The sequence below is a fragment of the Sceloporus undulatus genome, chromosome 2, assembly GCF_019175285.1.
Source record: "Sceloporus undulatus isolate JIND9_A2432 ecotype Alabama chromosome 2, SceUnd_v1.1, whole genome shotgun sequence".
NCBI lineage: Eukaryota > Metazoa > Chordata > Lepidosauria > Squamata > Phrynosomatidae > Sceloporus > Sceloporus undulatus.
In genome coordinates this window covers 58464730-58491701 of record NC_056523.1, presented here as the reverse complement: position 1 = coordinate 58491701, position 26972 = coordinate 58464730, and the positions used below count along the sequence as shown (strand labels likewise).

The window sequence follows — 26972 nt, the reverse complement described above, 5'->3', positions numbered from 1 at the left end:
TATGAACATACGCTGTGTGAAAATAAGCCAGGAAGCAACTAGAAAAGGACTGAAGGTCAGTGTGAGTAAAACAAGGGATAAACGTCATTACTTATCATCATAGCCTAAAAGCTATCTCCAACTTTGCCAGCACTAAAAAAAGAGGAAGAAGCAAAAACAGGGACAAAGCCCCCAAAGAGCCAAACATTTATTTTCTTTCAGCACTTCTTTTTTAACTATCAACTTTGACTATTTTCTGCACAGACTTTTGCCCCATGAAAACAAGCGTAATATTGACAGTTCACTATCATTTAATAACCAAGTGTTAAAGTCAGGTAGTTACATAATTTCTTACATTTCTCATTTCTTTTTTTTTTTAAAGATGTCTCTACTTCAGTATTCATGCAGAATATGCAGCCACTCATGAAACTGTCTGAAACAGTGTAAGATTTTTACACTCGCCAACATCCATTATATTTCAGTCATTCTGTGAAAGTTTGCATAGATAAGAATTAGAACAATTGTGCATATCACATCTTAGACTATGTGCTACATTTGTTTGACTCAATCCAGGTAGTAGACATATGCATGTGGAAGCAGTCCTAAGCTGGATGAGGAAGCAGACATGAAAACAAATATTTTGTAGCACCATCTTCATCATTATTAACTTTAATTACACCCCACCTTTTCCCTAAAATGAAGATTTGATGCAGCATACAAATTAAAACAATTGCTGATGGAACTAAATGTACGAGGCACATTTTTCCAGGCTAAAATCCGATGAAGCAGCTGTTTGGGATGGAAAATAAGAGACCTGTATTTTGTGTCTGCCTTCCCCACTCAGGCAGCTGATATAAACAGGGATCACAGTACAAGACTCCCTTTTGCCTCTCTGAATCTTTCCTGTTGGATTTGAGCCAGCATCTTAATGTGAGAAAAAGGTTTGTGTTTGACAAAACTGCTGCAAAATAGGACACACACACAAAAACACCATTCAAACCTGAATCAACCTTACATTAACACAATAATTACTACGTATATTATCACATAAGTCCAATATTACATTGGCAGAACTTTCTTCCCCTCTCCTTCTCACTGCAGTTTTCCATGATACTGAAGCCACTTTGGGCACAGACAAGGCAATACAGTGGGGAGTGAAGTCACCGTTGGAAACTGCCTTTATATGATTATGTAAAAAAAAAAAGGATGATCCATTAACTGCCACTGATAAACAGTGTTAACTTCCACAGAACTGCAAGCAAGAAATTAAATGAGGCAGTGTAAGGCAATGATAACCTATTTTCAAACCTACACCATACAGTAATTGACTTCACAAGGACCATCTGAAAAACATGTTAAAGAAAGAAGCCTAATAGCTTTCTGTTTCCATTTTATTTTCAAATTAATGAGGGGGGGGACTCTTAACTGAATATTGTTTACAAACCAACATGTTTTTCTTACCTCTCTCAGATGTATGTTTTCCTTCTCTTTCTGGTCTAAAATCACTTCTAAGTGATTAACCTGAGATTCGGCCTCAGCCATCCTTCGAGTTCGTTCATTGTCATCGTCCATTCCTTTGGATGGCAACCCCTTGCTCTGCAGCATTTCTAGAAGCTTTTTAATGGATTCATCTCTGGCATTTAGTGTCTGCTTCTGAGTTTCAATTCTCAGCTCCATTTCTTCCAGGGTTTTTCTCAAGAGGAATAACTCTTTTGCCTGTCTGTCATGCTCAGCCTGAAGCCTTCGAAAATTCTCCTCTGTAAGTTCAATGGTAAAGTGTTCAGCACCTCTGTTTCCACTTTCTTGTTGGAGAAGATGGTTAAGGTCTCTCTGAGTCCGTAGCTCATCTTGCAATGCCTGAATAGTTAGCTGAAGATGCTGCAACATAAAAGGAACATCTGAATTGAACTGATCAACAAAAACACAATATCACAATTGTTAATAAAATTAGTGGTGAAAATCTAAATGTGCACGTGATGTTATTCAGCTGCTGTTAGAAACTATGGAAAAGATGAATGTAAGCACACAGAGACACAGTGCCAATTACAGGTACCAATAACAGTGAACAATAAATCCTAAAACGAAGTGAAAAAAAAGCATTAAGAAAATGTAGATGTCAAAGGAGTGATACTTCCACAAGCAAACACTCTATGTAACAAGCCTGAATATTCGGGAAAGGGGATTAGGAGGTATATCTTAGACATAATTTCTGCATCTCTATACAATGCAACTACATATATTATTAGTTCTAATCACTCTGTATGAAACTAAAGGAATTAAACTGTAAAATGGTACTGCTAATGAAATTATGAGCCAGTTTAATAAGCAGGATTGCTGCATCTTATAAACAGGCATATAAAAGATTACACATCAAGCAATACTGCATTTTTCAAACAAATTGACTGCAAAGAATGAACAAACCTTTGTTTTCCTGGCATCCCAAAACTGAACAGCATGGGAAATGAAGAAAAAAAATGAAGCAAAATCAACATAAAGTTTAGGTGCAAGCAAAAGATATTCAACACAAAGAACAAAATTTAACATAAAGTACATCAACAGAAAAAGAAAACATTGTTTTAAACAATGCAATTTCAATTCTACAAAATTTGCACGCACACACCTCAAGCAATACACTGGCATGTAGGGAATGAAGAACTTGGAATGAATCCAAAGAACTGTGATCAAACCAAAAATCATTTTAGGGACTCTTCTGCTAAAGCTCATGCAGGTACTTGTGGAAAAATCCAAGCATTATTGTAATAGCTGTACTTGTGTATGCATAAGCAGAAGAACATCCTTTTTTACTTTTTAAAAACCTGCATTCTAACACAGGTGTTTGCAGCTGTGGACTTCCAGATGTTTCTGAGCTACCAATCCCAGTAGCCCAGTCAAGTAGAGTTAATGTTAAGAGATTATCGGAATGGAGTCCAAAAATATTCTGAGAGTCAAAGCCGTCTAACTCCCACAGACAACGCATAGGTAGAACAGTCTTGTCATTAGCAGAATACAGCTTATGAAATTAGAAAGTTACCTTTGGATCCAAACCACAGTTCATGCATCATGTACTTTAACAGCTGGTGAGATGTTTCCAATCATCAAAAGAGACTAACAATGAGATGGTAAAGCCTCCTATGACTAAATACAAGTGGAGATTGCAGGATTGAACGTTCCACCATATAAAATATAACCTTCACATAGAAAGCTAGCAAATTAATAGTCTGAGAGGCGTTACAAACCGCCACTTTGAGGCGGTCTCCCGGCGCTGCTGTTTGCTCCGTGAGGGAGCCGCCGCAGCCAAACTGGAGCTTCTTCTGGTGGCGCGCTCAATGGCACACTCGCGACATCATTAGTGCCGCGCGACGTGTGGACGTACAGCGTCCGTTACGTCAAGATGGTGGCAGCCGTGTGGAACGGCCGCCGCCATTTGTTACGGACAGAGTCCGTAACAGGAATAGGGGCGTTTGGAAGAGACGCCCCTTTTTTAAACTGGGACGTCCTGAGGACGTCCCAAGTGGCGGTTTGTAACCCGCCAAATTTACTATTTATACATGTTCTATCTTAGGCATTTGTACTGGATTTGTTTTTGAAAGTACTTCAGTTGTAAGGGGCAATCAAGATTCATAACATGCAAGGTTGACAATCAAGAAATAGTTAATAACAAGTCTGTGTTCTTCCCACATACTAAATGAAAGTATGGCTTTAAGTTCACGTAGCCATGTAAAATTAACATATTGTCCAAATTCATAAATTACATGATGCACACACTGTCTTTATGAAGAGCCAACACCTGAAAATACAGAATGGGGTGGGATATTTTCAGTCTATATGAAAGGAAAGGCTTTCCCAGTCTCAAACAGGGGATATCACTTACAATAAGGGACACCTGGCACTCTAATGTATTTTATTGTGATGGACTTATTTTGATTGCATAATAAAACACATTTTGGCTGTTAAGAATTTATTGAACTGTGGATGTTTTATACTGCAAGTTGACATGGTAGACAGTAGTACTGAATGATGGTAAAGTAATCTATTAAACAAATACATAATAATCATGAAAATGATTATCATCATTCCCACATTTCTCTTTGATAGGCAGCAACATTTCATACTTGTCTTACAACTACATTCCAGACTGGTACAGTTCCCAAAGGGTACGATACTGAAACAGCTCTACCATATGTTATTTCTGAATATATGTATACTTTTCCTGTAGTTTTTACAGCTAGTCTTCCAGATTTTTCTTTTACTATGTAGATACCAATATTTATATGGAAGTTGCCCCCATCTTCAGTGCAACCTACTCAACAGTAGCTGATGGTTTAAACCAGTTTCAGTTTTATTTAAAGAGGAGGAGAAGGAAATAATAATAATAATAATAATAATAATAATAATAATAATAATAATAATAATACGTGCTGCTGGACTATTCCTCAAAGTAAACTACCTTATTACATAGAACCTTGAAAACATGTATTGGTCATATAGCAAATCCAGTAACATCAAAAATACACCAAATGGTACCTTCACTGGGCCAACCAAAATGCCCAATATACCTGCTGCAAGCCAGTGGAGCTTTGAAAGCTTGTAACATGCATATTATGCATTTTGGTTGGCCCAATAAAGTTATCACTGTTTGGTGGATTTTTGATGTTACTGGATTTACACAGAACCTTGTTTCAAGAAGGTATCACAGCAACAGTAAGGAGAAAAGTATAGGATTTCCCCCCTTCTTTTCCCTCATCCTGTCTAAGGATCAAACTGAATAATATGTTTAGCACATATGTGCTCCCCGAAATGGTGAAACACGTCTCTTTGTTATGACATGTGGCCTTCATCAACAAGTTATCTTGCATTTAGCACAGTGACAGCTCCCATAATGGTGGGGGCAGGATCGCCTCTGTGCTTTCATCCAAGTCTTAAAGGCTCTATCCAAAATGTAGAATCTATATTGGGGATAGCATTCTACAATTTGGATAAACTCTTTACAGTTTAGGTTAAACCCTGGAATGGATTCACCATTCCACTGCTAATGAAACCATTCACCAATAATGATTTGACATGCTTTGTTTTGAAAACTTCAGGCTCTCTCTACCCTGATTGCCGGAATTGAAAATACCTTGAACTAGTCCAAGAAAAGACTCAAGTGTTTTTGTCCCTCCGGGTTCTCTAAAAGAGGTTTTGGTGACAACGTTGGTAATGATTACATAGAGATTAAGCATCAGTGAATTTCTGCTCGACTAAGGGTTACAGGAATATTACGTTTCCCTAATAAAATGTGTAAGGGATCCATGGTTTATTTCTTCTAATTGGCACATATGAGATTTTGAAGATGTATCACAGACACTGTCATAAAACTGCTGCCATGGGCCACTGCCTCACAATTGGACTGTCAAAAAAGAGAGAAAGAGATCTGGTGGGATTTGTAAAAGAGTGACTAAAGACTGAGTCATATAAGTATATCGGTGACTTACTGCTGGCATTTTACCAGTTTGGACTGAACATAGATAAATGAGCCCTCATAATTTAGCTTAAAGATGCACCAATTAACTCTTTACTACCTTCATATTCAGGTCCGGGAAACCAGAAAATTCCCTCCTTGGAAGAGAATGAAGAAGCCCACCCTACCACTATCGCCGCCACATATGGGTCCTATGAACTGATACTTAAAAAAAGATGAAGTAGACGTAACTTCCTGCCAAGATAGTATCCAGGTGATAAAAAAAAATCTCACACTATGGCCAAAGCTGTTGTGCCAACTATTTTGATATCCTAGCACCTGGTACAGAAGAAACATGTCAGAATTCACTACTTCTCAGAGGTGGAAATAGTCACAGAGGCTCTCTCTACAACATGGCAGTGAGTTGGACCCTATGGACCATGGGCTACCTGCAAATCTATGATCCTACGGAGGCATAAAAACTTGTGACTGTGCTGCTATAAACTCTCTCTGCAACAAGCACTAAGGCCATGCACAGTGGCTGGTGTTATAAATTAACAGCTACAAGAAAAGTAAGCCCCATCATGCAGATGTCATTTCAGTGTGATCTAGCTCCAAGCCAATACATGTTGGGATAATTGGTCTGGCAGTGTCCTGGGGACAAGCAATCAAGGTTAAAGGTTAGGCTCACAGCCAGGCTATAGAGGGAGAAGAACTCTTTGCAACAAAATATTGCACAAAACCCATTTTCTGACCCCCTTATATTCTAAGTTCTTTTCCACTAACAGAGAAATCATTTAGTGACCTACATTAATAATAGAGACAAGATTTACAATAATATTGTGGAACATTATAGAACAAGCTCAAATACAAAAATCTCACTACAAATATTTTTGTTAAAACAAATACCTTACTACTATACCTTCTCACAATTCAGTGTCTTCAGTTCATTTTCTTAATCCTAAACTTGCACAGTTGTACAGTCACCCCTCCTAACTCGCAAATCTGAGATCCACAATCTTAATATCCACAAAGGGGCAACCTCTGCTATTTTCAATGGCTCGGGCGCTCAGACTGCACACATGCGGGTATGTCCCATTCAAGTCTATGGGTCTTGAATATGTGCAAGTCTCCATTTCTGCAAGGGGATCCAGAACGGACCCACACACACACGAAAATGGAGGGTCAACTGTATTTATTACTCTGCGAGGTAAAAATCAATCCTGTGCATTAAATGTATTGAAAGATAAATGAAGTGTTTCCATGATTTAATTCTAAAGGAGGACTCAGAGCTAAAATGGCAGTGAAAGGAGGTAGCTAAAAATGGTTAACTGAAAATAGGAGAAGAGGGTCTGAGAAGAAAATATTAATAAAGGCTGCCATTGCTTCAGGAAGGAGAGAAGCAGAACTGGCAGCTTCAGGCAGCTCCTCAGAGCTTTATAGTGATGGTTCCACAGCCAAGGAAGGAGCTCTCATTACTGTTACAATTTTTAAGAGTAAGTTTTAACTGTATATTTCACAGAAGTAGGGAAAACAATACCTAAATGCAGTAAGGGCATGAAAAGAATTCACAAAAATACTCATTTTCAGTTGGAGCTGCTGTCCTGACACATTGAGGCAGCCCACAAAGACACTGCCAGCCTACCTGAGAATTCTCGCCTCCAGTGTGAGAACAAGAGTCATAAAGTTGGAGTTTTTAAAGCAGTATCCCTGTAATTTCTGCAGAAAGCACCTGCACAAAATTGCTTTCTTTTCCCTTGGTGAAACAAAGCATATGTGTGTTTGGACATATACACACATGTGCATGTGTGTACACAAACACACAGGTTTGTGATTGGTGATCAGATAGGTCTGATCAGTGAGATACAAACACTCCTTGCACTGTTACTCATTTGTCAAGATCCTTTCAACAAGCCAGTTTGATCTAATCTATGTAAGTTGCACAATTAATACCAAAAATAAATCATCTCCATCCCTAGAATATACAGTGCGCCCTTGTTTTATGTGGGGGATCCGTTCCACCCCCCTCCCCCGCATAAAACAAAAAACGTGTATGCTCGAGCCCTATTACAAGTAATGGGGGTTGTGCTTGTGGCAGTGTGCAGAGTGCGGTGGCAACACTTGGGGGCGCTCACCATTGTTTCTTCCACTGCATGGCGCCGGAAGAAGCAGCGCTGCTTTCAGCATATGCTGAAAGCAGCATATAATGCGCCTGCGTATGATGCAGGCACACTGTAGTAGCATTAACCAACATATGAATATGTGGTATTCTTCCTCTATCATTTAGTGAGGCCACACCTGCATAGGAAATGAAAATGGTGCAGTCCAGACCAGCGCTTTGCGCTGGCCCTTTTAGCTCTGGGTTGGGGGCAGGACAGCTTCACCAATAGCCCTATGGCCCCAATCTGGAGTTTTTCCGGAACCATGGAGAAGTGGCAAAATGCCGCTTCTCTGTGGCGCGGAAAAGAGGTGTCCATGGGGCTTCATGTCCCTGGACACCCTGGGAACCAGAGCCATGGGAGAATGAGGGCTCTTTGGGAAGGTCTGTACCACACCAATGTTACCATTATACTGTACTTCAAAGTTTCCCCTCAGTAAGTTGAAATCATGACATATCTTATTTGTACTTTTGTTGTTGGGGAAAATAAATTAATTACTAATAGCCTCACTCTTTGTAACTCACTTCTGAGCTCTGGCCTTTCTTTATCTATCTGAAGAAACAACTTTAAGAAACAATTAGTTATCGCAGTGACTTTAGACTTAATGAGTACCCAGCTTGTTGGGGGCAACTGGCTTACAGACTGTAAACAGCTTAGAGAGTGCTGAGTTCACTATGAAGCGGTATAGAAATGTAAATGTTATTACTATTGCTATCACTACAAACATGAGGGATGGAGGAGAGGCAGGGGACAAAGAGGAGCAACCTGCCTGGAAGCACCTAATGAGAGCTAGACAGCATCAGGCCCTTTTGGCTGATTAGATCAACACAGAGAGATCTCGCAAAACTCAAAATGTGGCCACCTATCAAGAAGGAAATAACAGACTGAATACTGCGCAAAAAAAGGCATGGCTTTTTCAAAGTTCAGGAGAGGGTGAAACTGCTGCTAAAAGCACATCAACCAAAGTGGATGTCAGACTTAATTAAAACATGAAAGCTAATGTCTGTGAAGTGGCTTTTTGTGCACATACAGAAAAAGCTATCAAGTAATTGACTTTCATTTTAGACGTAATTATTCTCCCACATCATATTTCAAAATGAGAAGGGGGCAGTCTGATGGACATATAACATCCCTGTTTTCCAAAGAAAGTGAGGTTGGAGGAAGTAGCATCATATTCTGATGGTTCCAATATTTTACTCTTTGCTTCACAGTGAAGAACATAAGACTGCTGCTACATAAGGATCTAAATGTTCACACTTTAGCGAGGCAACTGCTTCTGGATGGAACCATTTAAGTACAATTGATAAAACCATAGAATTGGAAGATACCACAAGGGCCATCCAGTCCAACCCCCTGCCATACAGGAATTCTCAATGAAAGCATACCTGACAGATGGCCATCCAGCCTCTGTTTAAAGGCTGGAGCAGCAGAAAACCATCTTGCTCCATCCTCAGTACTTAAACGTGACTATCATGTCACCCCTTAACCATCTCTTCTCCAAGCTAAACATCCCCAGTTCCCTAAGTCTTTCCTCATAAGGCATGGTTTCCACTGGTTTCCAGACCCATCACCATTTTGGTGACCCTCCTTGGGACACACTCCAGTTTCTCAACATCCTTTTTGAATTGTGGTGCTCAGAACTGGACACAGTATTCCAGGTGAGGCCTGACCAAACCAGAATAGAGTGGCACTATTACTTCCCTTGATCTAGGAGTTTATCGCACCAGGGTTAAAGCATTCCTCAATGCGTTGTAACATGCCCGCGCACAGGCGCGCACAGAACATGACGGGAACGCGATGTGGCCAAGAATCCCATTTTACTGCACACTGGAACACCGCTTTTGCCACCAGGCGTTCCAATCGTGTTCCCGTTGAATTCCAGGGGACACCATTTCTGAGAACGCTTTAAAACAGTTCTCAGAAATGGCGCCCTCTGGAACTCAACAGGAACGTGATTGGAATGCCCAGCAGCAAAGGCAGCATTCCAGTGTGCAGTAATATGGGGTTCTTGGCCCCATCGCATTCCTGTCACGTTCCATGCGCGCCCGCACGTGGGCACGTTACAACGCACTGGGGAATGTTTTAACCCTGGTGCAATAAACTTCCTAGATACTATACTTCTACTGATGCAGCCAAAAATTGCACTGGCCATTTTAGGTGCAGCATTGCACTGTTGACTCATGTTCAACTTGTGATTTACTTGGACTCCTAGATCCCTTTCACACGTAGTATTGTTCAGCCAGGTGTCTCTCATCCTATATCTGTGCATTTCATTTTGCTGCCCTAAGTGCAGAACCTTACATTTCTCTGTGTTGAAATTCATTTTGTTAGCTTTGGCCCAGCTTTCTAGTCTACTCAGGTCATTTTGAATCTTGATCCTGTCCTCTGGGGTATTAGCTATTCCCCCTAATTTGGTGTCATCTGCAAATTTGATAAGTATGTCCCCAATTCTGTCATCCAAGTCATTGATAAAGATGTTGAATAGCACAGGGTCCAAGACAGAGCCCTGTGGGACCCCGCTGGTCACTTCTCTCCAGGATGAAAAGGGGCCATTGTTGAGCACCCTTTGGGTTCAACCAGTCAACCAATTACAAATCCATGAAACAATTATTTTGTCAAGCCCACATTTCACTAGCTTGTTTGCAAGAATACCATGGGGAACCCTGTCAAAGGCCTTAATGAAATCAAGATATACTATATCCACAGCATTCCCTTCATCTACCAAGCTGGTAATTTTATCAAAAAAAGATATCAGATTTGTCTGGCATGACTTGTTTCTCTGAAACCCATGTTGACTTTTTGTGATTATGGCATTGCCTTCTAGATGTTCACAGACTCTCTGTTTAATGATCTGCTCTAGAATCTTTCCTGGTATAGATGTCAAACTAACCAGACGATAATTGTTGGGATCCTCTTTTTTCCCCTTTTTGAAGATGAGGATAACATTTGCCCTCCTCCAGTCTGCTGGGACTTCTGTTCTCCAGGAGTTCTCAAAGATTATTGCCAATGGCTCTGATATTACATTTGCCAGTTCGTTTAATACCCTTGGATGTAGTTCATCTGGTCCTGGAGATTTATATTCATTTAGATTAACCAGGTATTCCTGTACTATCTCTTCACTTATTCTGTGCTGAAATTCCCCTATTCTATCCTCTGCTCCATTACTCTCAGGTTGCGCACCCTTTGCCTTTTCTGAGAAGACTGAAACAAAGAAGGTGTTGAGAAATTGTGCCTTTTCTCTGTCCCCTGTTAGCATTTTGCCATCTTCTCCACACAGTGGCCCTACCATTTCCTTCTTCTTCAACTCTGACTTAATTACTGCTACAGTTTTAGCATATACAAAAAACCCAAAAGGTGCACAGTGAGATACAGTTTTTGAGTCTCTCATAGTTCATTAAAACTCTCAGTCTAAAGCAGTACTTCTCAAATAGTGGGGCGCGCCCCCCAGGGGAGGCGCGAGGCTCCGTATTATTCTCATATACGTTAATAAGGATACAGTGTTATGCAGAGGTGTACTTATAACAATTTTATAGACAAATTATACTATTTACAGTCGCGCGTGAGGCGTGAAATGTTTTCTTCTTCCTAGGGGAGGCATGACAGAAAATAATTGAGAAGCACTGGTCTAAAGAAAGGATTAATGTCCATCACTCTTTCTCTCCCCTTACTACTCTTAACATCTGGGTGGAGTACTGTTGTCTTAAACCAGGGGTAGGCAACCTGCGGCCCGCGGGCCAGATGCGGCCCGGCGAGGCCTTGGGACCGGCCCCAGCCCGGTCCTGCCGCCGATTGCCGCCGGGGCCTTTGGGGGCAATTGTCTATAGAAGCCTCAGAAACATGCATTTAAATTAACATTTTTTTAAAAAATCAGCAAATTTTTTCACGTGTTCTCCATTTTTTTAAAAAAAGTATCTTCCATTTGAAAATTTTGCCCTACATTTGTCCTGGTTTATTTATATATTTAATTGTTTAAAAAAAATTTAATTATTTATTTTTTGGCTTCGGCCCCCCAGTTGTCTGAGGGACAGCAACCTGGCCCCCTGCTCAAAAAGGTTGCTTACCCCTGTCTTAAACTATCCTGTGCTCTGAAAGAAGGGGAAGGAAGGAAATGAGATGGGACAAGATGGAGCTCTTACAAAGGGTCATCCTCAAATTGGTTCTCAAATGTAACATCTGTTCCAATGACTATTTCCTCAGAAATAAATCTTACAGAACCAAATGCTACTTAACACTTAAATGTCTGTAGCTTTATTCTGAGATCTTTCTACAAAGAAATGGAAACTGGTCATCATAGGGGTGAAGAGACCAGCAGCCTGGCCCCAGTCGCCATGGTCCCGAAGCTGCCCACTGCTATGGTCCTCTATGGGCCGCCCACAAGGACCAGCTTTTTGACACTCCTTTTCTGTCTGGCTTCGGCCCAATTTAAGAGCTTATTCCCGATTCGGAGGCATGTGTAGTCTGCACACCATGCCCCCAAAGCAGCTGGAAGCCACATCTTTTGGCCCATGTGTTTCAGGCCATAAACCCATGATATTACAATAATATTGAATCAGAAACTTTCTCAATCAGGAAGCTGTTTTGAAAAAAACAGGATGTGTAGCCCAGTCAGTGCCTATTTATTCTGAAGTAAATCCTATTGAATTCAATTGAATGTATTCCCAAGGGGCCCTTGCTATCCTCTGGGGTTGGTTCCAGGACCCCCTATGGATAGCAAAACCTGTGGATGCTCAAGTCCCATTATATACAATGGCATAGTAAAATGATGTCCTGTATAAAATGGCAAAACCAAGGTTTGCTTTTGGGATTTTAAAAAAGATACATTTTTAACCCATGGATGGTGGGATTCATGGATGCAGAATCCATGGATATGGAGGGAAAACAGTATTTATATACCCTTACATAATTAGAGTATACATCTAGGCCTTTCATGAGAGTTAGCTGAATACAGTGCAACATATATATAATGATGTAGTCCGACTATGAAACTGCCATCGTCATAATACTTACTTGGAAGTAAATTCCACTACAATTAATTCCAAGTAAATGTATTTAAGTTCTGGTGTATGTCTAGGTTTGTCAGATTGAATCTGAGACAGGGTCTGGACTAAATGGCCCTTGTGGTCTCTTCCAACTCTGTGTAGATTTAATAATGCAACTTGGGGTTGGACAAGTGAAACAAAGGTATGTTCCCTCCTTCACCATTTAAACTTCAACTCTCCTCCCAACACAATTACTGGCTCCCCATTTGACAAGGGACACAGTCTTGTTGCTGAATGCAAGAGTGTAGCAAGGCACTCTCCTGCCCCTACTCTCCACCAGCTGTGATTGAAAGCTGGGGCATGGTTGGGGGGGGGGGGGTAAGTCCCTTCATCCTGCTTGATGGAGCTTTACAGTGCCCTGTCTTGTCCCATAATCTCTTAAGAGTAAAGTTAAAGAAGCCCCATCCTGGAGCCAATCCACAGTCCAACATTCCTGACAGAAGCCAAATAAGATCTTTGTTGATTAAATAAATTACATAATAGAGTGGTATTGGAAGTTTTATTCTGGAAAATATATATATTTTCAGTATGTAGTATAAAATGAAATGAAAGAACACAAAAATCTCTTGGGTTTTGTGGGGTTTTTCGGGCTATGTGGCCATGCTCTAGAAGAGTTTATTCCTGACATTTCACCAGCATCTGTGATGCTGACAAAATATCAGGAATAAACTCTTCTAAAACATGGCCACATAGCTTGAAAAACCCACAAAAAAATATGGATGCTGTCCACGAAAGACTTCAACTTCACAAAAATCTCTCATAATCCATTGTCTGATCATTTACTAGATAAAACAAATTTAAATAGATTTAAGCTTAACATTCATTATTTCTTCTGCAATCACATCAGTAGGTTTTTTTAAAAAAGAGTTCTGTCAAAAATGGGTTTATTTGCATCTGCCTTTTTGCCACATCAGCAATTCCCTCTTCTCCTTGTAGACTGATAACACCTCTAGAGAATCTTTCTATTTGGATTCCAAAAATCATCCATTACCACATAAGTCTCTGAAAGAACAGAAAGCCAAACCAGCCATTCCCCCCTGAATTTGAATTCCCAGCTGTCTCTTGTCTTTAAGAAGTTCTCAATGTTTGAATTATACAATTTACTGCAAGCAGCTATTCTGAAGTCTCCCCCTTCCCCAAAAAAGACATTCACCAAAAGTTTTATAAAAAATAAAATAAACAAAAATCCTTCCTTCACAAGCGGAACAGAAAGTTAAGGAAGCTCAAGTGTATTCAGGTTCTTTTAAGCTATAAACAAAGGGAAGAAGAAATCACAAAATACTTAGAATGGTACTGCATCTTTATGGACATGAATGTAGATTTGTTTTTCCATAACTATTATGTCTGACAGAAACCAACACATAACCCAATCCTTGACATTCTTACGAAAAAGAAGACAAAACTGATTCATTTATTTATATCACTGTAAAAAAATTAAGAAATGGGGAAAAATGAAAAATGGGAGAAAGTATATTTCCTGTTGGTTAAAAGCCAACCTACAGGTCTATCACTCTGAATAAATAATACAATAAAAGCCCTTTCTGCTTTCTTCAAAAAGACATCTTTCTTTGATGTCAGATACATCAGTACTGACCATTTGTTTTTGGTTTTTTTAATACCATCTTTCATTCACTTTTTTTTTTACCCTCATTGTCCAGGGGATAGCTATGAAGAAGTACAAAATGAGGGCATCCCCCTCCCAAAAGCAAGAATTCTAACTTCCCAAATTAAAAGAAAATTTTATCCAGGGGAACAGAAATTTATTCTGGTGGAGGAGTGCCTTGATTTTTGCACCCACCCCTGTTCTTGTCCCATATTTTCAAGGGCCTTGTTTGTTGGGAACAGTGCTAGTTTATTCAAGGAGCCATGCTCTGTGAAGCAGATCCACAGATGGTGATATATTTATTAATTCTCCGTTGTTTTACATACTTTTGTTGTGCCATGTCTTGCCACAAAGTCCCCTTTTCTTTAGCCAGATACTTGATTATTTTTAAAAAAACCTGTGCCTCAAACAACTAATATACACATACCTTTAAATCTTAATTAGTTCTGATAGTTAATAAATACAATAACACTACTAAAATGCATTATAAAATGCTGGAACTGCTCCACAAAAAATGGCTCATCAAAGGACAAAATGAGGAAAATCACAGGTCCAAAACACAGTGCAGAAATAATCCAGTTTGAGACCTCTTTAACTGTCCTGACCCAAGGCTAGGGAATTCTGGGGACTGTAATTTTGCAAGACATTTAGCTTTCTTTCTAAGAGAGCTCTGATGTCACAGGATCCCTAGCACTGAGGCAGGGCAGTTAAAATATCTTCAAACTGGATTATTTCTGCAGTTTGTTTTGGACCATTGTAAAGCATTACTATGGGCTGCCTAGCAGAGGTTACCCCTCTCAATCTCACCTACTTCATCCTGGCAAGGTAGCATGTGTAACACCCATTCCCCTGTGTTTGTCAGCCTCATTCCTAGAACAGGAAAAGACTCCTGCAGTTTTAATAGCTGGATGCTGGATGCAGCAGAAGAAATCATTTCAGCAGTTGTTTGCAATCTTCTCTTCATTCATTTCTTGAAATAAAGGTGCCCAGAAGCAGTCCCTGCATTCCAGAGCCTGTGTGATTATTTTGCATATACTCCTGCTATATTATTTTCCTTCTCTAGAGAGATTATCACATGGGTAAAGGACAGATCCCTCCCGTCCTTACTTCATCCTTATGGCCCAATTGTGTGAAGATTATCAGATGATGTCTATCCTTATCCCGTCCGTCAGTCATCCTTATCACATGGTCATGATAAGATTATCCAATGACATCACACTTATCCTGTCCTTCTCCTGTCACAGAAGTGGCATGGCGCCATCACTGTGTATTAACAGAAACCCCCATTAATACAATGACAGGACCACTGATGGGAGAAGGGTAGGATAAGTATGGATGCAATAAGGATGGGAGCAATCCCTCCTTACCCCATGTGATAATCTCCAAAGTCAAATCACCCAGAATCTTGAACTCTTTACCAAGCAAACCGAGTCTGCTCCTGCCCCTTCCATCTAATTTAGGTTGGCATTTAACAAGTGAAAATTTGCCAAGGAACTAGTTACTAACCAGCTGGATGTTATGTTTCCCTTAATGATGTCTGCTTTTTAATTGTGTTTTTAATTGTGCCTTTAATTTAGCAACAGCAATAGAAAGTACATTTCTATGCCACTTATCAGTGCACTTAAGCACCTCCTATGCGGTTTACAATGTGTAAGCCAATTGCCCCCAACAATCTGGGTACTTATTTTAGTGACCAGGCTGAGGATGCCAGGCTGAGTCAACCCTGAGCCCCTGGCTGGTATTGAACTCACAACCTTGTGGTTTGTGATTGAGTGGCTGCGGTATAGGCATTTAACCACTGCACCACCAGGGCTCCTAAAAAGCTTTAATCTTTTATTGTATTTTAATCATACTTTTGATTCAGTATTAACATAAGGCAACTACCTTTCTGCCTAACTTTATTTGTGATTTGAATGACATACTGACATCCCCCCCCAAAAAAAAACAAGAGAAATGCAGTACATCAATCTAATCAAAAATAAATTATTCATCTTCCATTGCAGAGGAGGGGGGAATCTTTTTTATTTTTAGGCTACATAAGTATAATGCTTCTTAGGTGCTTCTCTGTAGGATCAATAACTCACAATGAAAACCAATACAGCCATTCCATTCCTTTCAGGATAGAGCTCCTGTTTCTTACTAGTGATAAAGAAAGAAAGATTTTGGCAAACACAGATTTCCCTGTGAAAAACTGATAGGATTCATTGATGGGGGAGAACTAAAGCAAGGGGGAAAGATGTTTTAAGCAACTGCTAAGTTCACAGGAGTCATGCCATGCATGACAACTGTTTCCCATCAACTAAGGCCTAAAGCAAACTGCCCAGAAGGAACAACTTGTGGTCACTTTGGCCCTGATCGTGGTGACCACTGGTCCACCTCCAAAGCAGGCCACCTCAGTCACAAGCTGGCTGCCAGCAGCTTCCGGATGCTTTGGCAGCATGTGTCATCTAAACGGCACACCACCAAAGTGTCCAGAAGCCACTTTATTTGGCCCATGCATTTTGGGCCTAAGAGAGCTAGTATGGCATAGTGCTTTGAGTGTTGAAGTTCAGTTCTGGAGGCCAGAGTTCAATTCCTTGCTCAGCCATGAAACCCACTGGATGACATTAGGCAAGTCACATGCTCTCAGCTTAAGGAGAAGGAAATGGCAAACCTCCTCTGAAGAAATCTTGCCAAGAAAATCACATGATAAGGTTCTCCTTAGGATCACCATAAGTCAGAAACAACTTGAAGGCACACAACACGCACACACATGCTAGATAAACAGGTATCTTCTCTTCGAGGATGAATTTTTGAGAGTTGTGGGTTCCCTGAGAAGTCTGTACTACAGTGTTGAGGTATAGTTTGTCTTTTAGCCTTAACCCTGAAGCTTGGGAACAAAATAGAACTCCCCGCCCAAAAATATATATATACACAAGATCTTTATTTATGATTATACTGGAACTATTAATAACTCTCATCATACTCGATACACTTTGATCTAGGTCTGGACTGATAATAACAGCCCTGTTGATGCTAAATGCAAGAAGAGGGAGAAGCCCCATGAATGTGTTATGTTGATTTATAAATAATATTTCAGCAAAGTTCCTGGTAGAAAATTGGCTAAAATCAATATTGTACAGCAGTGGTGGCAAGCCTATGGCATGCATGCCACAGAGGGCACTCAGAACCCTCTCTGTGGGCACGCATGTCATTGCCCCAATACTGCACCACATTGGCTTTTTGTTGCTGTTGTTGTTCTGTGCCCACAATTCATTTCCAATATATGGTGACTCTATTGTGACCCTATCATGGTCACCTACCACATCTTTTTCGTGGCTCTGCAACAATTAGGATCTTTGGTAGTGAGCCCTACCTCCCTCCTCTTCCTCCCAAACCCCAGCCATTGCATGCTACTTCCCTCTCTTCCTCCCTTTCCTCCCCCCTGGGCCATCATGTCCTACCTACCTCCTCTTCCTCCCCTTCCTCCACCTAACCATCACATCCTACCTATCTTTTCTTCCTTCCCCCCCCCCAGCCGTGATTTCAGATTAAATTGCCATTTGCGATAAATAAGTGGGTTTTGGTTTACAGTTTGGGCACTGTAGAGCCTATCATTACCTTCATTTAAGACAGGAAAAAGTTAATACCTTCAAACATGGTTTTGTTTATTTGTCATTGATAGATATTTGAATAGCTACCATAAAGTACATTCAGGTATATAAATATGTTAATTTGTGAGGAACCATTTGATACTACAAAGGAAGGCATGGCTCTTGCATACTGTATTGTATCTCGAACCAAGAAAGCATATGTGCAATAATATCTTGCATATCAGTCATGTTTCTCCCTTATCATCTGGTGCCTGTATGACTCCACACTGGATTTTTACACTTTTAAATCTTATTCTTATCTTCTTTTATATAAAACTACATATAAACTACAAAGCTGTGGTGATGGCCACTGTAGTGTTCTGATACACAACTGGCCTTCTTTCATGAATACTTCATTAACTGGAGAATAGCCTAGGGAACTGGTAGCATTGCAAGCATCACACAAGAGTTGTAGAGACTAGTGTGGAGGTGCCATGTTTGTTTTCAAAAGCTCCCTCTAAGTAGAAAATATAGCATTTCAGAGGAAAGGGTACCTTTGCTTTACATTTCTGATTACATTTTTTTTAATTGTAGGGGAACATCCAAAAATGTAGCCTGCACCTGCAGTGTGAAATAACACTGTTCTAGCACTGCAGGATTCCGCTAAATAATAATAATAATAATAATAATAATAATAATAATAATAATAATTTATTTCTATACCGCCCTTCTAAAAATCAGGGCGGTGTACAACAAGAAAATCCATACAATTAAACATATTAAAATACATTAAAACATTGCAATAAAAACAAGCAAACTCATGCCAGCTCAACCAGCTGACGACGGAGGGGTGAGAAAATATACCGGGGGATAGAGTCAGGGGTAAGCCCGCTCGAAAAGATATGTTTTCAACCCAATCTTAAATTGGGCCAGGGAGGTGGCCGAGCGGAGCTCAACGGGCAGCGAGTTCCAGAGGTTGGGGGCCAATGTGGTAAAGGCCCTCCTGGTCGTAGTAACTAGTCTAGCCTTTGGAACTCTTAATAATTGTTGCCCAATTGATCTGAGTGTGCGGGGCGGATTGTACGGAGAGAGGCGGTCCTCCAGGTACCCTGGGCCCAAGCCATTTAGGGCTTTATAGGTAATAACCAACACCTTGTATTGTGCCCGGAAGCGAATAGGCAGCCAATGAAGGTCTTTAAGCACAGGTGTTATATGACTGACCCTGGAAGTACCAGTGACCAGTCGTGCTTCCATATTCTGCACTAGTTGCAGCTTCTGGGAATGGTACAAGGGTTGCCCCATGTAGAGCGCATTACAGAAATCCAATCGAGAGGTTACCAGAGCGTGTACTACAGTTTCAAGGTCCCTCCGGTCCAGGTAGGGACGCAGCTGGCGTATCAGCCGAAGCTGATAGCAGGTGCTCTTGACCGTCGCATCCACCTGAAAAGTAAGATGGAGCGACGAGTCAATAAGCACCCCCAGACTGCGTACTGAGTCCTTCACAGGAAGCGTGATCCCGTTCAGGACAGGTGGAACCACCGCCATCCCCGGGCCGGGAGAACCTATCACGAGTACTTCCGTTTTCTCTGGATTCAGGCTGAGTCTGTTTTCCCTCATCCAGCCCATTGCCAATTCCAGACAGGCCACGAGAGGAGAGATGCCATCCCTGGTCACTGCATCAGTCGGAGACATAGAGAAAATTATTTGGGTGTCATCAGCGTACTGATAACCCCGCACCCCATGACTCCAGATGATCTCTCCCAGCGGTTTCATGTAAATGTTGAAAAGCATGGGAGACAAAATGGCTCCTTGAGGGACCCCAGATGTAAGGGCCCTTTTATCGAGGCGCACGTGCCCCAGCTGCACCATCTGGAACTTCCCGGAAAGGTAGGATCGGAACCACTGGAGCGCAGTGCCCCCGATTCCCACCCCTGCCAGGTGCTCCAGAAGGATACCATGGTCTATGGTATCGAAAGCCGCTGAGATGTCCAAGAGCACTAACAGGGACACGCTACCCCTGTCCATGCCCAGATGGAGATCATCGACCAAGGCGACCATGGCAGTCTCAACCCCATAGCCCGCCCGAAAACCGGTTTGAAATGGGTCTAGATAGTCCGTTTCATCCAAGATCGATTGAAGCTGGATTGCAACACTACATGGCTCCCTACCTGGACCGGAGGGACCTTGAAACTGTAGTACACACTCTGGTAACCTCTCAATTGGATTTCTGTAATGCGCTCTACATGGGGCAACCCTTGTATCATACCCAGAAGCTGCAACTAGTGCATGGTTAAGATTGAACCCTAGTTTTTAGCAATGTACGTAACTTTAATGAAAAAAGAACAGATGTGCCCAATAGGTTGGATCCCTTGTAGAGTGGGCAGGCTAGTGAGGGAGAAAACCAACATTTTGGCCATAAAAGCTACATCTTGCAAACCAGAAAGAAAGCAACACATATGCCAGTCTGTGGCTGCAGCAATTTTATTCTACTTTGTGTGAGCCAATGTTTTGAAAGCCTATTCTCAAGGCTCCAGGGCCTATTCTTGCTTTCCAGCTCAGACTGGCAATCTTTGTAAGAACTGAGTAATTACAGTGTACAATCAGTTTCCATTCACATCCTGTGAAAAGGATGTCTGCCACTATGCTTTCCTTGAGATGCCAAATGGAGAGTGGGAGGGAGATGCTAATACAAAAACTACAGCACCTCCAGCAACAACAACTTTCAGGACCCTTCAACAGAAAAAAATACCATCTGGAAAAGCTATCCCATCCCAAGATGATAAAAACAGAGTAGATGAGTAGGAAAGACTGGCCACTGCCAAGGCAGCAACTCAGCTTTTCAAAAATCCAGTAAACAGAGGATATATACAGAAGAGGCTCAAACTCCACATCACCAGTTAACCCTGTATTTTTCTTTGTTGGATTTGCCATCATCTCCTAATTGTTGAGACTTGTGTAACAGGTACAGGGTAAGAAATGGAGGCAAAGCTAACATTTGGCCACAAGGTGTCACTAAATGCACATACAGTACTAGAAAATAGGATGAAGTGAGGAAAAAGACCAATGGAAACATCAAGCTGAGTCTTTATGACTGTGCAATCTGGCAGCAAATCAGCAAGAAGCTGTGCCCTTTTCATTAAACATTAGCATTGATAGTATTATCATTTTCTGTAAATATTAATTGCTATAATTTCTAATATGTGTTTTGTATGCCTTCAGATTGTCTCTGACTTAAGTCAAAATTATGGGGTATTCTCAGAAGGTTTCTTCAGAGGGGGGTTGCTATTTCCATCCTCTGAAGCTGTGAGAGTGTGAGTTATCCAAAGTCACGCAGTAGGTTTCCACAGCTGAGAGGAGATTCAAACCGTGCTCTCCAGAATCATAGTCCAATGCTCAAACTACAGTCAGCCCTTCATATTTGCGGACTTAGCATTCACTATTGGAAGGGCCAGGTGAGCCCATGCACAAGACCCTCCCACCTCCTTCTCCAATGCCTGGGACAGCTTGCCAGACCTGACCCAGGCATTGAACGAAGTGGGCAGAGCTTGCGTGCGGGCTCCCCTGGCCCCTCCTCCCATGCCTGGGACAGCTGGCTAGAGCTATCCCAGGAATTGCAGGAGGAGGTAGGTGGGGCTTGCCTTATTCACAAATTTTCCACATTCGTGCTCCTAACCCCTGCAAATGTGGGCTGACTATACTTTCATATATTTCTAATATATGAACATTTTTTAAAAAAACAGTTGGAAGCTTGTTCAGAAACAAAATGAAAAATATGGTTAATGATATTGTCCAAAGTCTTTCTCCTATAAATGAAAAGAAGTAAACCAAATCTTCAGTTCAGCTCTAATGCCTCATCTGCATTGCAGAAATAATGTAGTTTGACACTGCTTTAACTATTATTGGTCCATCCTAAGGAATAGTTTTTGTGGCATCAGAGCTCTGATAGAGAGAAGGCTAAATATCTAACAAAACAATAAATTCCAGGATTCCATAGCACTGAGCCATAGTAATTAAAGCAGTGTCAGACTACATTATTTTTGCAGTGCTGATGAGGCCTAAATCTAACTTCAGTTAGTGGAGTTTATTCTCAGGTACGCAAAGATTAGGGCTGGTTCCAACATTAGACTGAGACAGATATCTCACATGGCAGATGATGGGAGACAGGAGCAGCAGCTGGTTATAAGCAGGGCAGGGCTGTGTGTAACTTTTGGACTGGTGCAACTGGGCAAGCGACCATCATATGTAATGAAATGGCTAACAGATATGCAAAGACCAAAAGATATGGACCAATGATTGCAATCCCTCCTCGGTTTCATTTATCAACCATCAGCACCAAAGTAATGATTAGAAGGTACTGTGGTTGTTGTCATGTGCCATTCAGCCAACATCAATTTATGGTGAACCTATGAATGAGAGGCCTTTAAAAGATCCTCTTATTTACAAGACTTGCAGACTCAAGACCATGACTTCAGTCAATCAGCAAATAAAGCCCCGGCCCTGAGTTTCATACCTCAGTAAATATGGACTGTGTTAAGAAGATATATCCTAATAAAGGTTGGAAAGCATATAGTGCAAAAGAGTATTTGCACATTTTCAAAGGTAATCTCATAATGGGCAAAGATCCTTAGTTATATGAAGTCCATTGCAGGATATACCATCAACTGATATCCATTTACCATTCTGGTGGAATGGATGAGAACATTTCTATGTATGGACCTTTTATTAACAGCAGCCAGCTACCTTCATGATGGAAGTGTCCCCAAGGATCACAATGTTAGGGGGTAGTTTGACCAAAATCTGGGAATACTTATTGATGGACAACGCTTATGCAAACTGAGGGTCTTTTGCACCCTAAAATTCAAGGGTGATTTTGGGGGGAAATAGTTCTTTTTGATGAAGGAAAGAAAGAAGGAAGGAAATGTGTGAAAGGGCTATTTAAATCAATCCAGTATGTATTCCCAATTAATTTGATACATTTTTAAATAAAAGATCTAACTGAAATCTTTTGACTATGTTTAAAATGATTAATGTAATGTTGATTAATTAAATATTGGTCTAAGTTTTCTTTTACAAATGAAAAAAACCTTTCAAATCAATAAAAAATGTAAAGTACTTTAAAAGCTCTTGAAAAATATTCAAGTATTTTGTTTTAAATTTTATTAACATATTAAAAAATTACATTTTACAACAAACATACATCACACATAAAACGTAACTATACATTAACAATGACATTTTCTCAGTCTTCCAACCCAATACACCAACACCATTTAGTACTTCCCTGTCTCTTTGTATTCTGTGGAGTTTATCACATGAGGGATGGGATGGGACGGGATCACTCCCCCATCCTTATCCTGTCCGTGACCCATCCGTACCTCTAGTGAAAGTGATAGCACGAATTACTTTCACATAAGCTGAAAGCACCTTCTCCTGTCATTTGCAGTCATGGTTCTTCCATTAATATAAAATGACTGCAAATGACAGGAGAAAGCACTTTTCAGCCCGTTTTCATGTGAAAGTGATTTGCATGATCACTTTCACTAGCGCTTCCTGACAATTGAATGACAGGTTCAGCACGCTTTGCATGTGAAAGTGATTCACGCAATCACTTTCATTGGTGTTTCCCTAGGTCAATGCTGGTGTGTGAAAGTCCTTCCTGCGATTAGGAAGGACAGGACAATGACACTCTGTCCCTCATGTAATAATCAAATACAACATCTTTTGTCATCAAGTATTTAAATGGAATATACACACATACTTGGATGCACACAAACGTTACACATTACATGAGTGTGTGTGTGTGTGTGTGTCTCCTTCCCCCAATACAGACACACACACACCGTACATGGTTGAGATGGTTCCATTCAGGACAAGATAGCTGAGATCCTCTCTGACCCTGCCACAGTGTAAAGTCACTACACTTACATGGAAGAACCTGCTGGGATCACAGAGATTTGGGAATGTAACAGCATTCTCTCAGCATCTTACAGGCCCAGTCAGTTTTTGTTTGACCAGGATTGTGTGAAGCTGCACCCAACAGCTGAGAACAAATGACAGCATGAGAAAGTACTGGGTAATCATTTTGCTGAATACCTGGTTATGTCTGTGTAGGTCACCAAAAGGATTCCTACCACTGTTGACAATAGACACCAGTTGTTCCCTTACTCCCGTGTTGAATCCCAAAAACTAATCTGAAGAGCTACTTAGATTACCACAAACAGATGCATAAACAGACACAGACACACCAATCTGTGGTAAGAAAGGGAGAGACAGAGAGAGAAAAAACACTGAAAAAGCAACAGTACCATTCTCAGAGAAAAGCTGGATCCCAAACAGATACTATAAAATTTGAAATTTATTTAATAACATTATTGAAAACAGGCACTTTTGCTTGAGGGGGTTCAAGTGAAAGTAGGTAAGTGGATGGGTTATATCACTTCCCCTCTCCTGCCACCACCAAAAAATACATAAAAAGAAGAACCTAAGGGTGATTTAGTTCTTCTGCCTTCAGGTCAAGAGATGCTCATAAATATCCTGCAGCTGAAATAGATACTGCCCAATGCATGAGACAATGTAGGTTTTAATATTCATAATGGCATCTGACAGGAATGAAAGCTAAGGATTTTGTGCCTCAGTGTGGGTGGTTTTTGTTTTTTTTAATTATAAATCCTCAGTGTTCACTATAAGCTGGCACAAGTCATTTTCTGTACTGGAATCCATGTGCAGAACAAAACTAGGTTTATAAATTATTTCTGACACTGCCAAAATTTCCTAGAGCAATGTATAGTGTTAGAGTCAGTATACTCTGAATTACACTGGCAGTAACAAAAAAAAATGTTATAGCTCTATTTTTACAGGTGCTTTTCACTGTCTGCTTTAACAGATAAACTGGGAAAGAACAGTGCTCCTGAAAATTCAGGTCATACATGCTTTAATTTGAGTTACTGCAACCCAGGATTCTTTTTTAAAAATGGCAAATAATTGGTGCCAGCAGGTCATTCAAGCTTGCAATCAGTAAAATGGTTTTTATATCTAACACTTGTCCTTCTCAAGCCTCTGTAAATGTTGGATTTACCATCCAGTCCCTATTTATGTTCATTCAGCTATGCTTTCCCTCACCATTCACAGGCTTGAGAACATAGGGGCTCTCTTATGTGTGGGGATTATGAAGAGCCTCCTGCTTATCTTCCAACTTCTTCCTTTTCCCCCAAACTGTTCCCCATTTATGGAACTTCCCTGGAGAGAAACTCTGGATACCCTCTTTGTCTTTGACACCCATTCCAGATGGTTTCTGAAGACTTTTTGTTTAAACCCACTTAAACCCACTTAAGGCTTGCAACAGATTTAATTAATGCTCTTGCTTCACTTTGGATCTTTGGGCTATTTGGTTGGCCATTTTGCACCTTTTTTTGTGTCTCAGACTAGTGGATACTTTTTTAATTGGCTTCTAGTTTAAATACAGCTGCAGCTGCACTGCAGAAATAAAGCAATATGACATCACTTCAACATCAATGGCTCAATGCTATGGAATCCAGGGATTTGTAGTTTGTTGGAGCACCAGAGCAGTCTGATAGAGAAGGCTTGATAGCTCACAAAACTAAAAATCCCAGAATTCTATACCATGGAGCCATGCCAGTTAAAGTAATGTCAAACTGCATTATTTCTACAGTGCAGATGCAGCTTGACTCATTGTATAATTTTATTTGGTAATGAGGAGGATGGTTATTTTGATTGGAGATTTATGCTGCTTTTCAGGACTTCATTCCTGAAAAGCCATGCAGAAATCCTTCAAATGAAAATGAATTGATGCATATGAAGAGACGGTACAGTGGCAAGAAGCTACCTATGATTGACTCAATCTCTGCCTTTCCAGACAGAAATTTAGTTAGGAATAAACTCTTCTAGAACACAGCCTCACAGCCTGAAAAACCCACAAAAAAACTATGGATGCCGGCCATGAAAGCCTTCGACTTCGCATTAGATGACTGTTGTTTTACTTCATGGTTTTATAAAGGGTTCTAGCCCTGGAGGTGTGTGATAATAACCCTAGAGGGTATTGGGCCATTTTGAGTTTTGAAAAAAAAATTTAAAAGGTTTTTTTTAAAAAAAAAAATCAGGCAATGTTCCCAAGGTGGGGGAGGGGGAGATAAAGCAGATCCAACCCTAGCAGTTGCCCACTCCAACACACACCTATTGCATTTCATGAGCCCAATAAGAATATCAATGTTCTGATTAATGGGAGCAACGAATAGGCAACCAAAACATGTTGATTTTGCTTCATAGCATTACAATTCACCAAGAAATGGCATGGGGGCCTATTTGTTATTGTTGTTATATGGGCTGGGACAAAATAAAAGCCACCATGACAAAGAGCAAATAGATCAACAGATTAAAAGAATAATATGATTTTTTAAATATAGTTGTGGCATTTTTTTTGTCCCAGCTATTGTTTGTTTGCTTAAAAACTGCATGTGGCTAGTGGCTGAAATGAAGAAAAATGATTTTCAACTATTCAGATGATCACATCACCATATGCCAGCAGTACAGTTCTACTTCTATGCAGATTCTATACCAAAAATAATGTGGGAGACTAAAACCTCCTTAGGGACAGTTTAGTCCTTCAATTCGTTTCTAAATTTATTCTGCCTCTATAGTCCAGAGATAGACCACAGGCTCAGAGCAGAAGTAAAAGCACATAGTTAAAACATAAACCATAAAAACGCAACAAAACAAAGGCAATCACAAATAGAAAATACAATACTTTGTACATGGCCCATCCTGCCTAAACTATCAGTCTTCAAAGACCTGTTGAAACAGAAAGGTCTTCACCTGTTTATGATAACGAAGTAGGTAGGGTGATAGTCTAACATCTCTGGGAAGGAGGCTGCCACTGAGAACACCCTGTTACATGTTTCCATCAGATTTACCTGTAAAGATGGTGGGACAAAGAAAAGGACCTTCTCAGATCTGAAAACATGGGCAAGTTCGTATGGGAGAATACATTCCTTCAAACAACGTGGGCTTGAGCCAGGCCCTTGGAAGCCTGACTGGCACCAGAACTGGTGTCATTCTGGTAACAAGGCAAAATATGATGATGATAATGATGATGATGATGATGATGATGATGATGATGATGATGATGATGATGATGATGATTAACCTTTATTTATAAAGCGCTGT

General features: G+C 40.6%; 1 protein-coding gene across 1 annotated transcript in view; it reads right to left on the bottom strand.

The window, feature by feature from the left end:
- ERC2 (ELKS/RAB6-interacting/CAST family member 2) overlaps window positions 1–26972 on the bottom strand; it is a 765920-nt gene that overhangs the window by 622176 nt on the left and 116772 nt on the right. Inside the window, 1 exon segment of the mRNA XM_042454903.1 lies at window positions 1441–1857. Coding sequence (XP_042310837.1) covers window positions 1441–1857 — 417 coding nt within the window.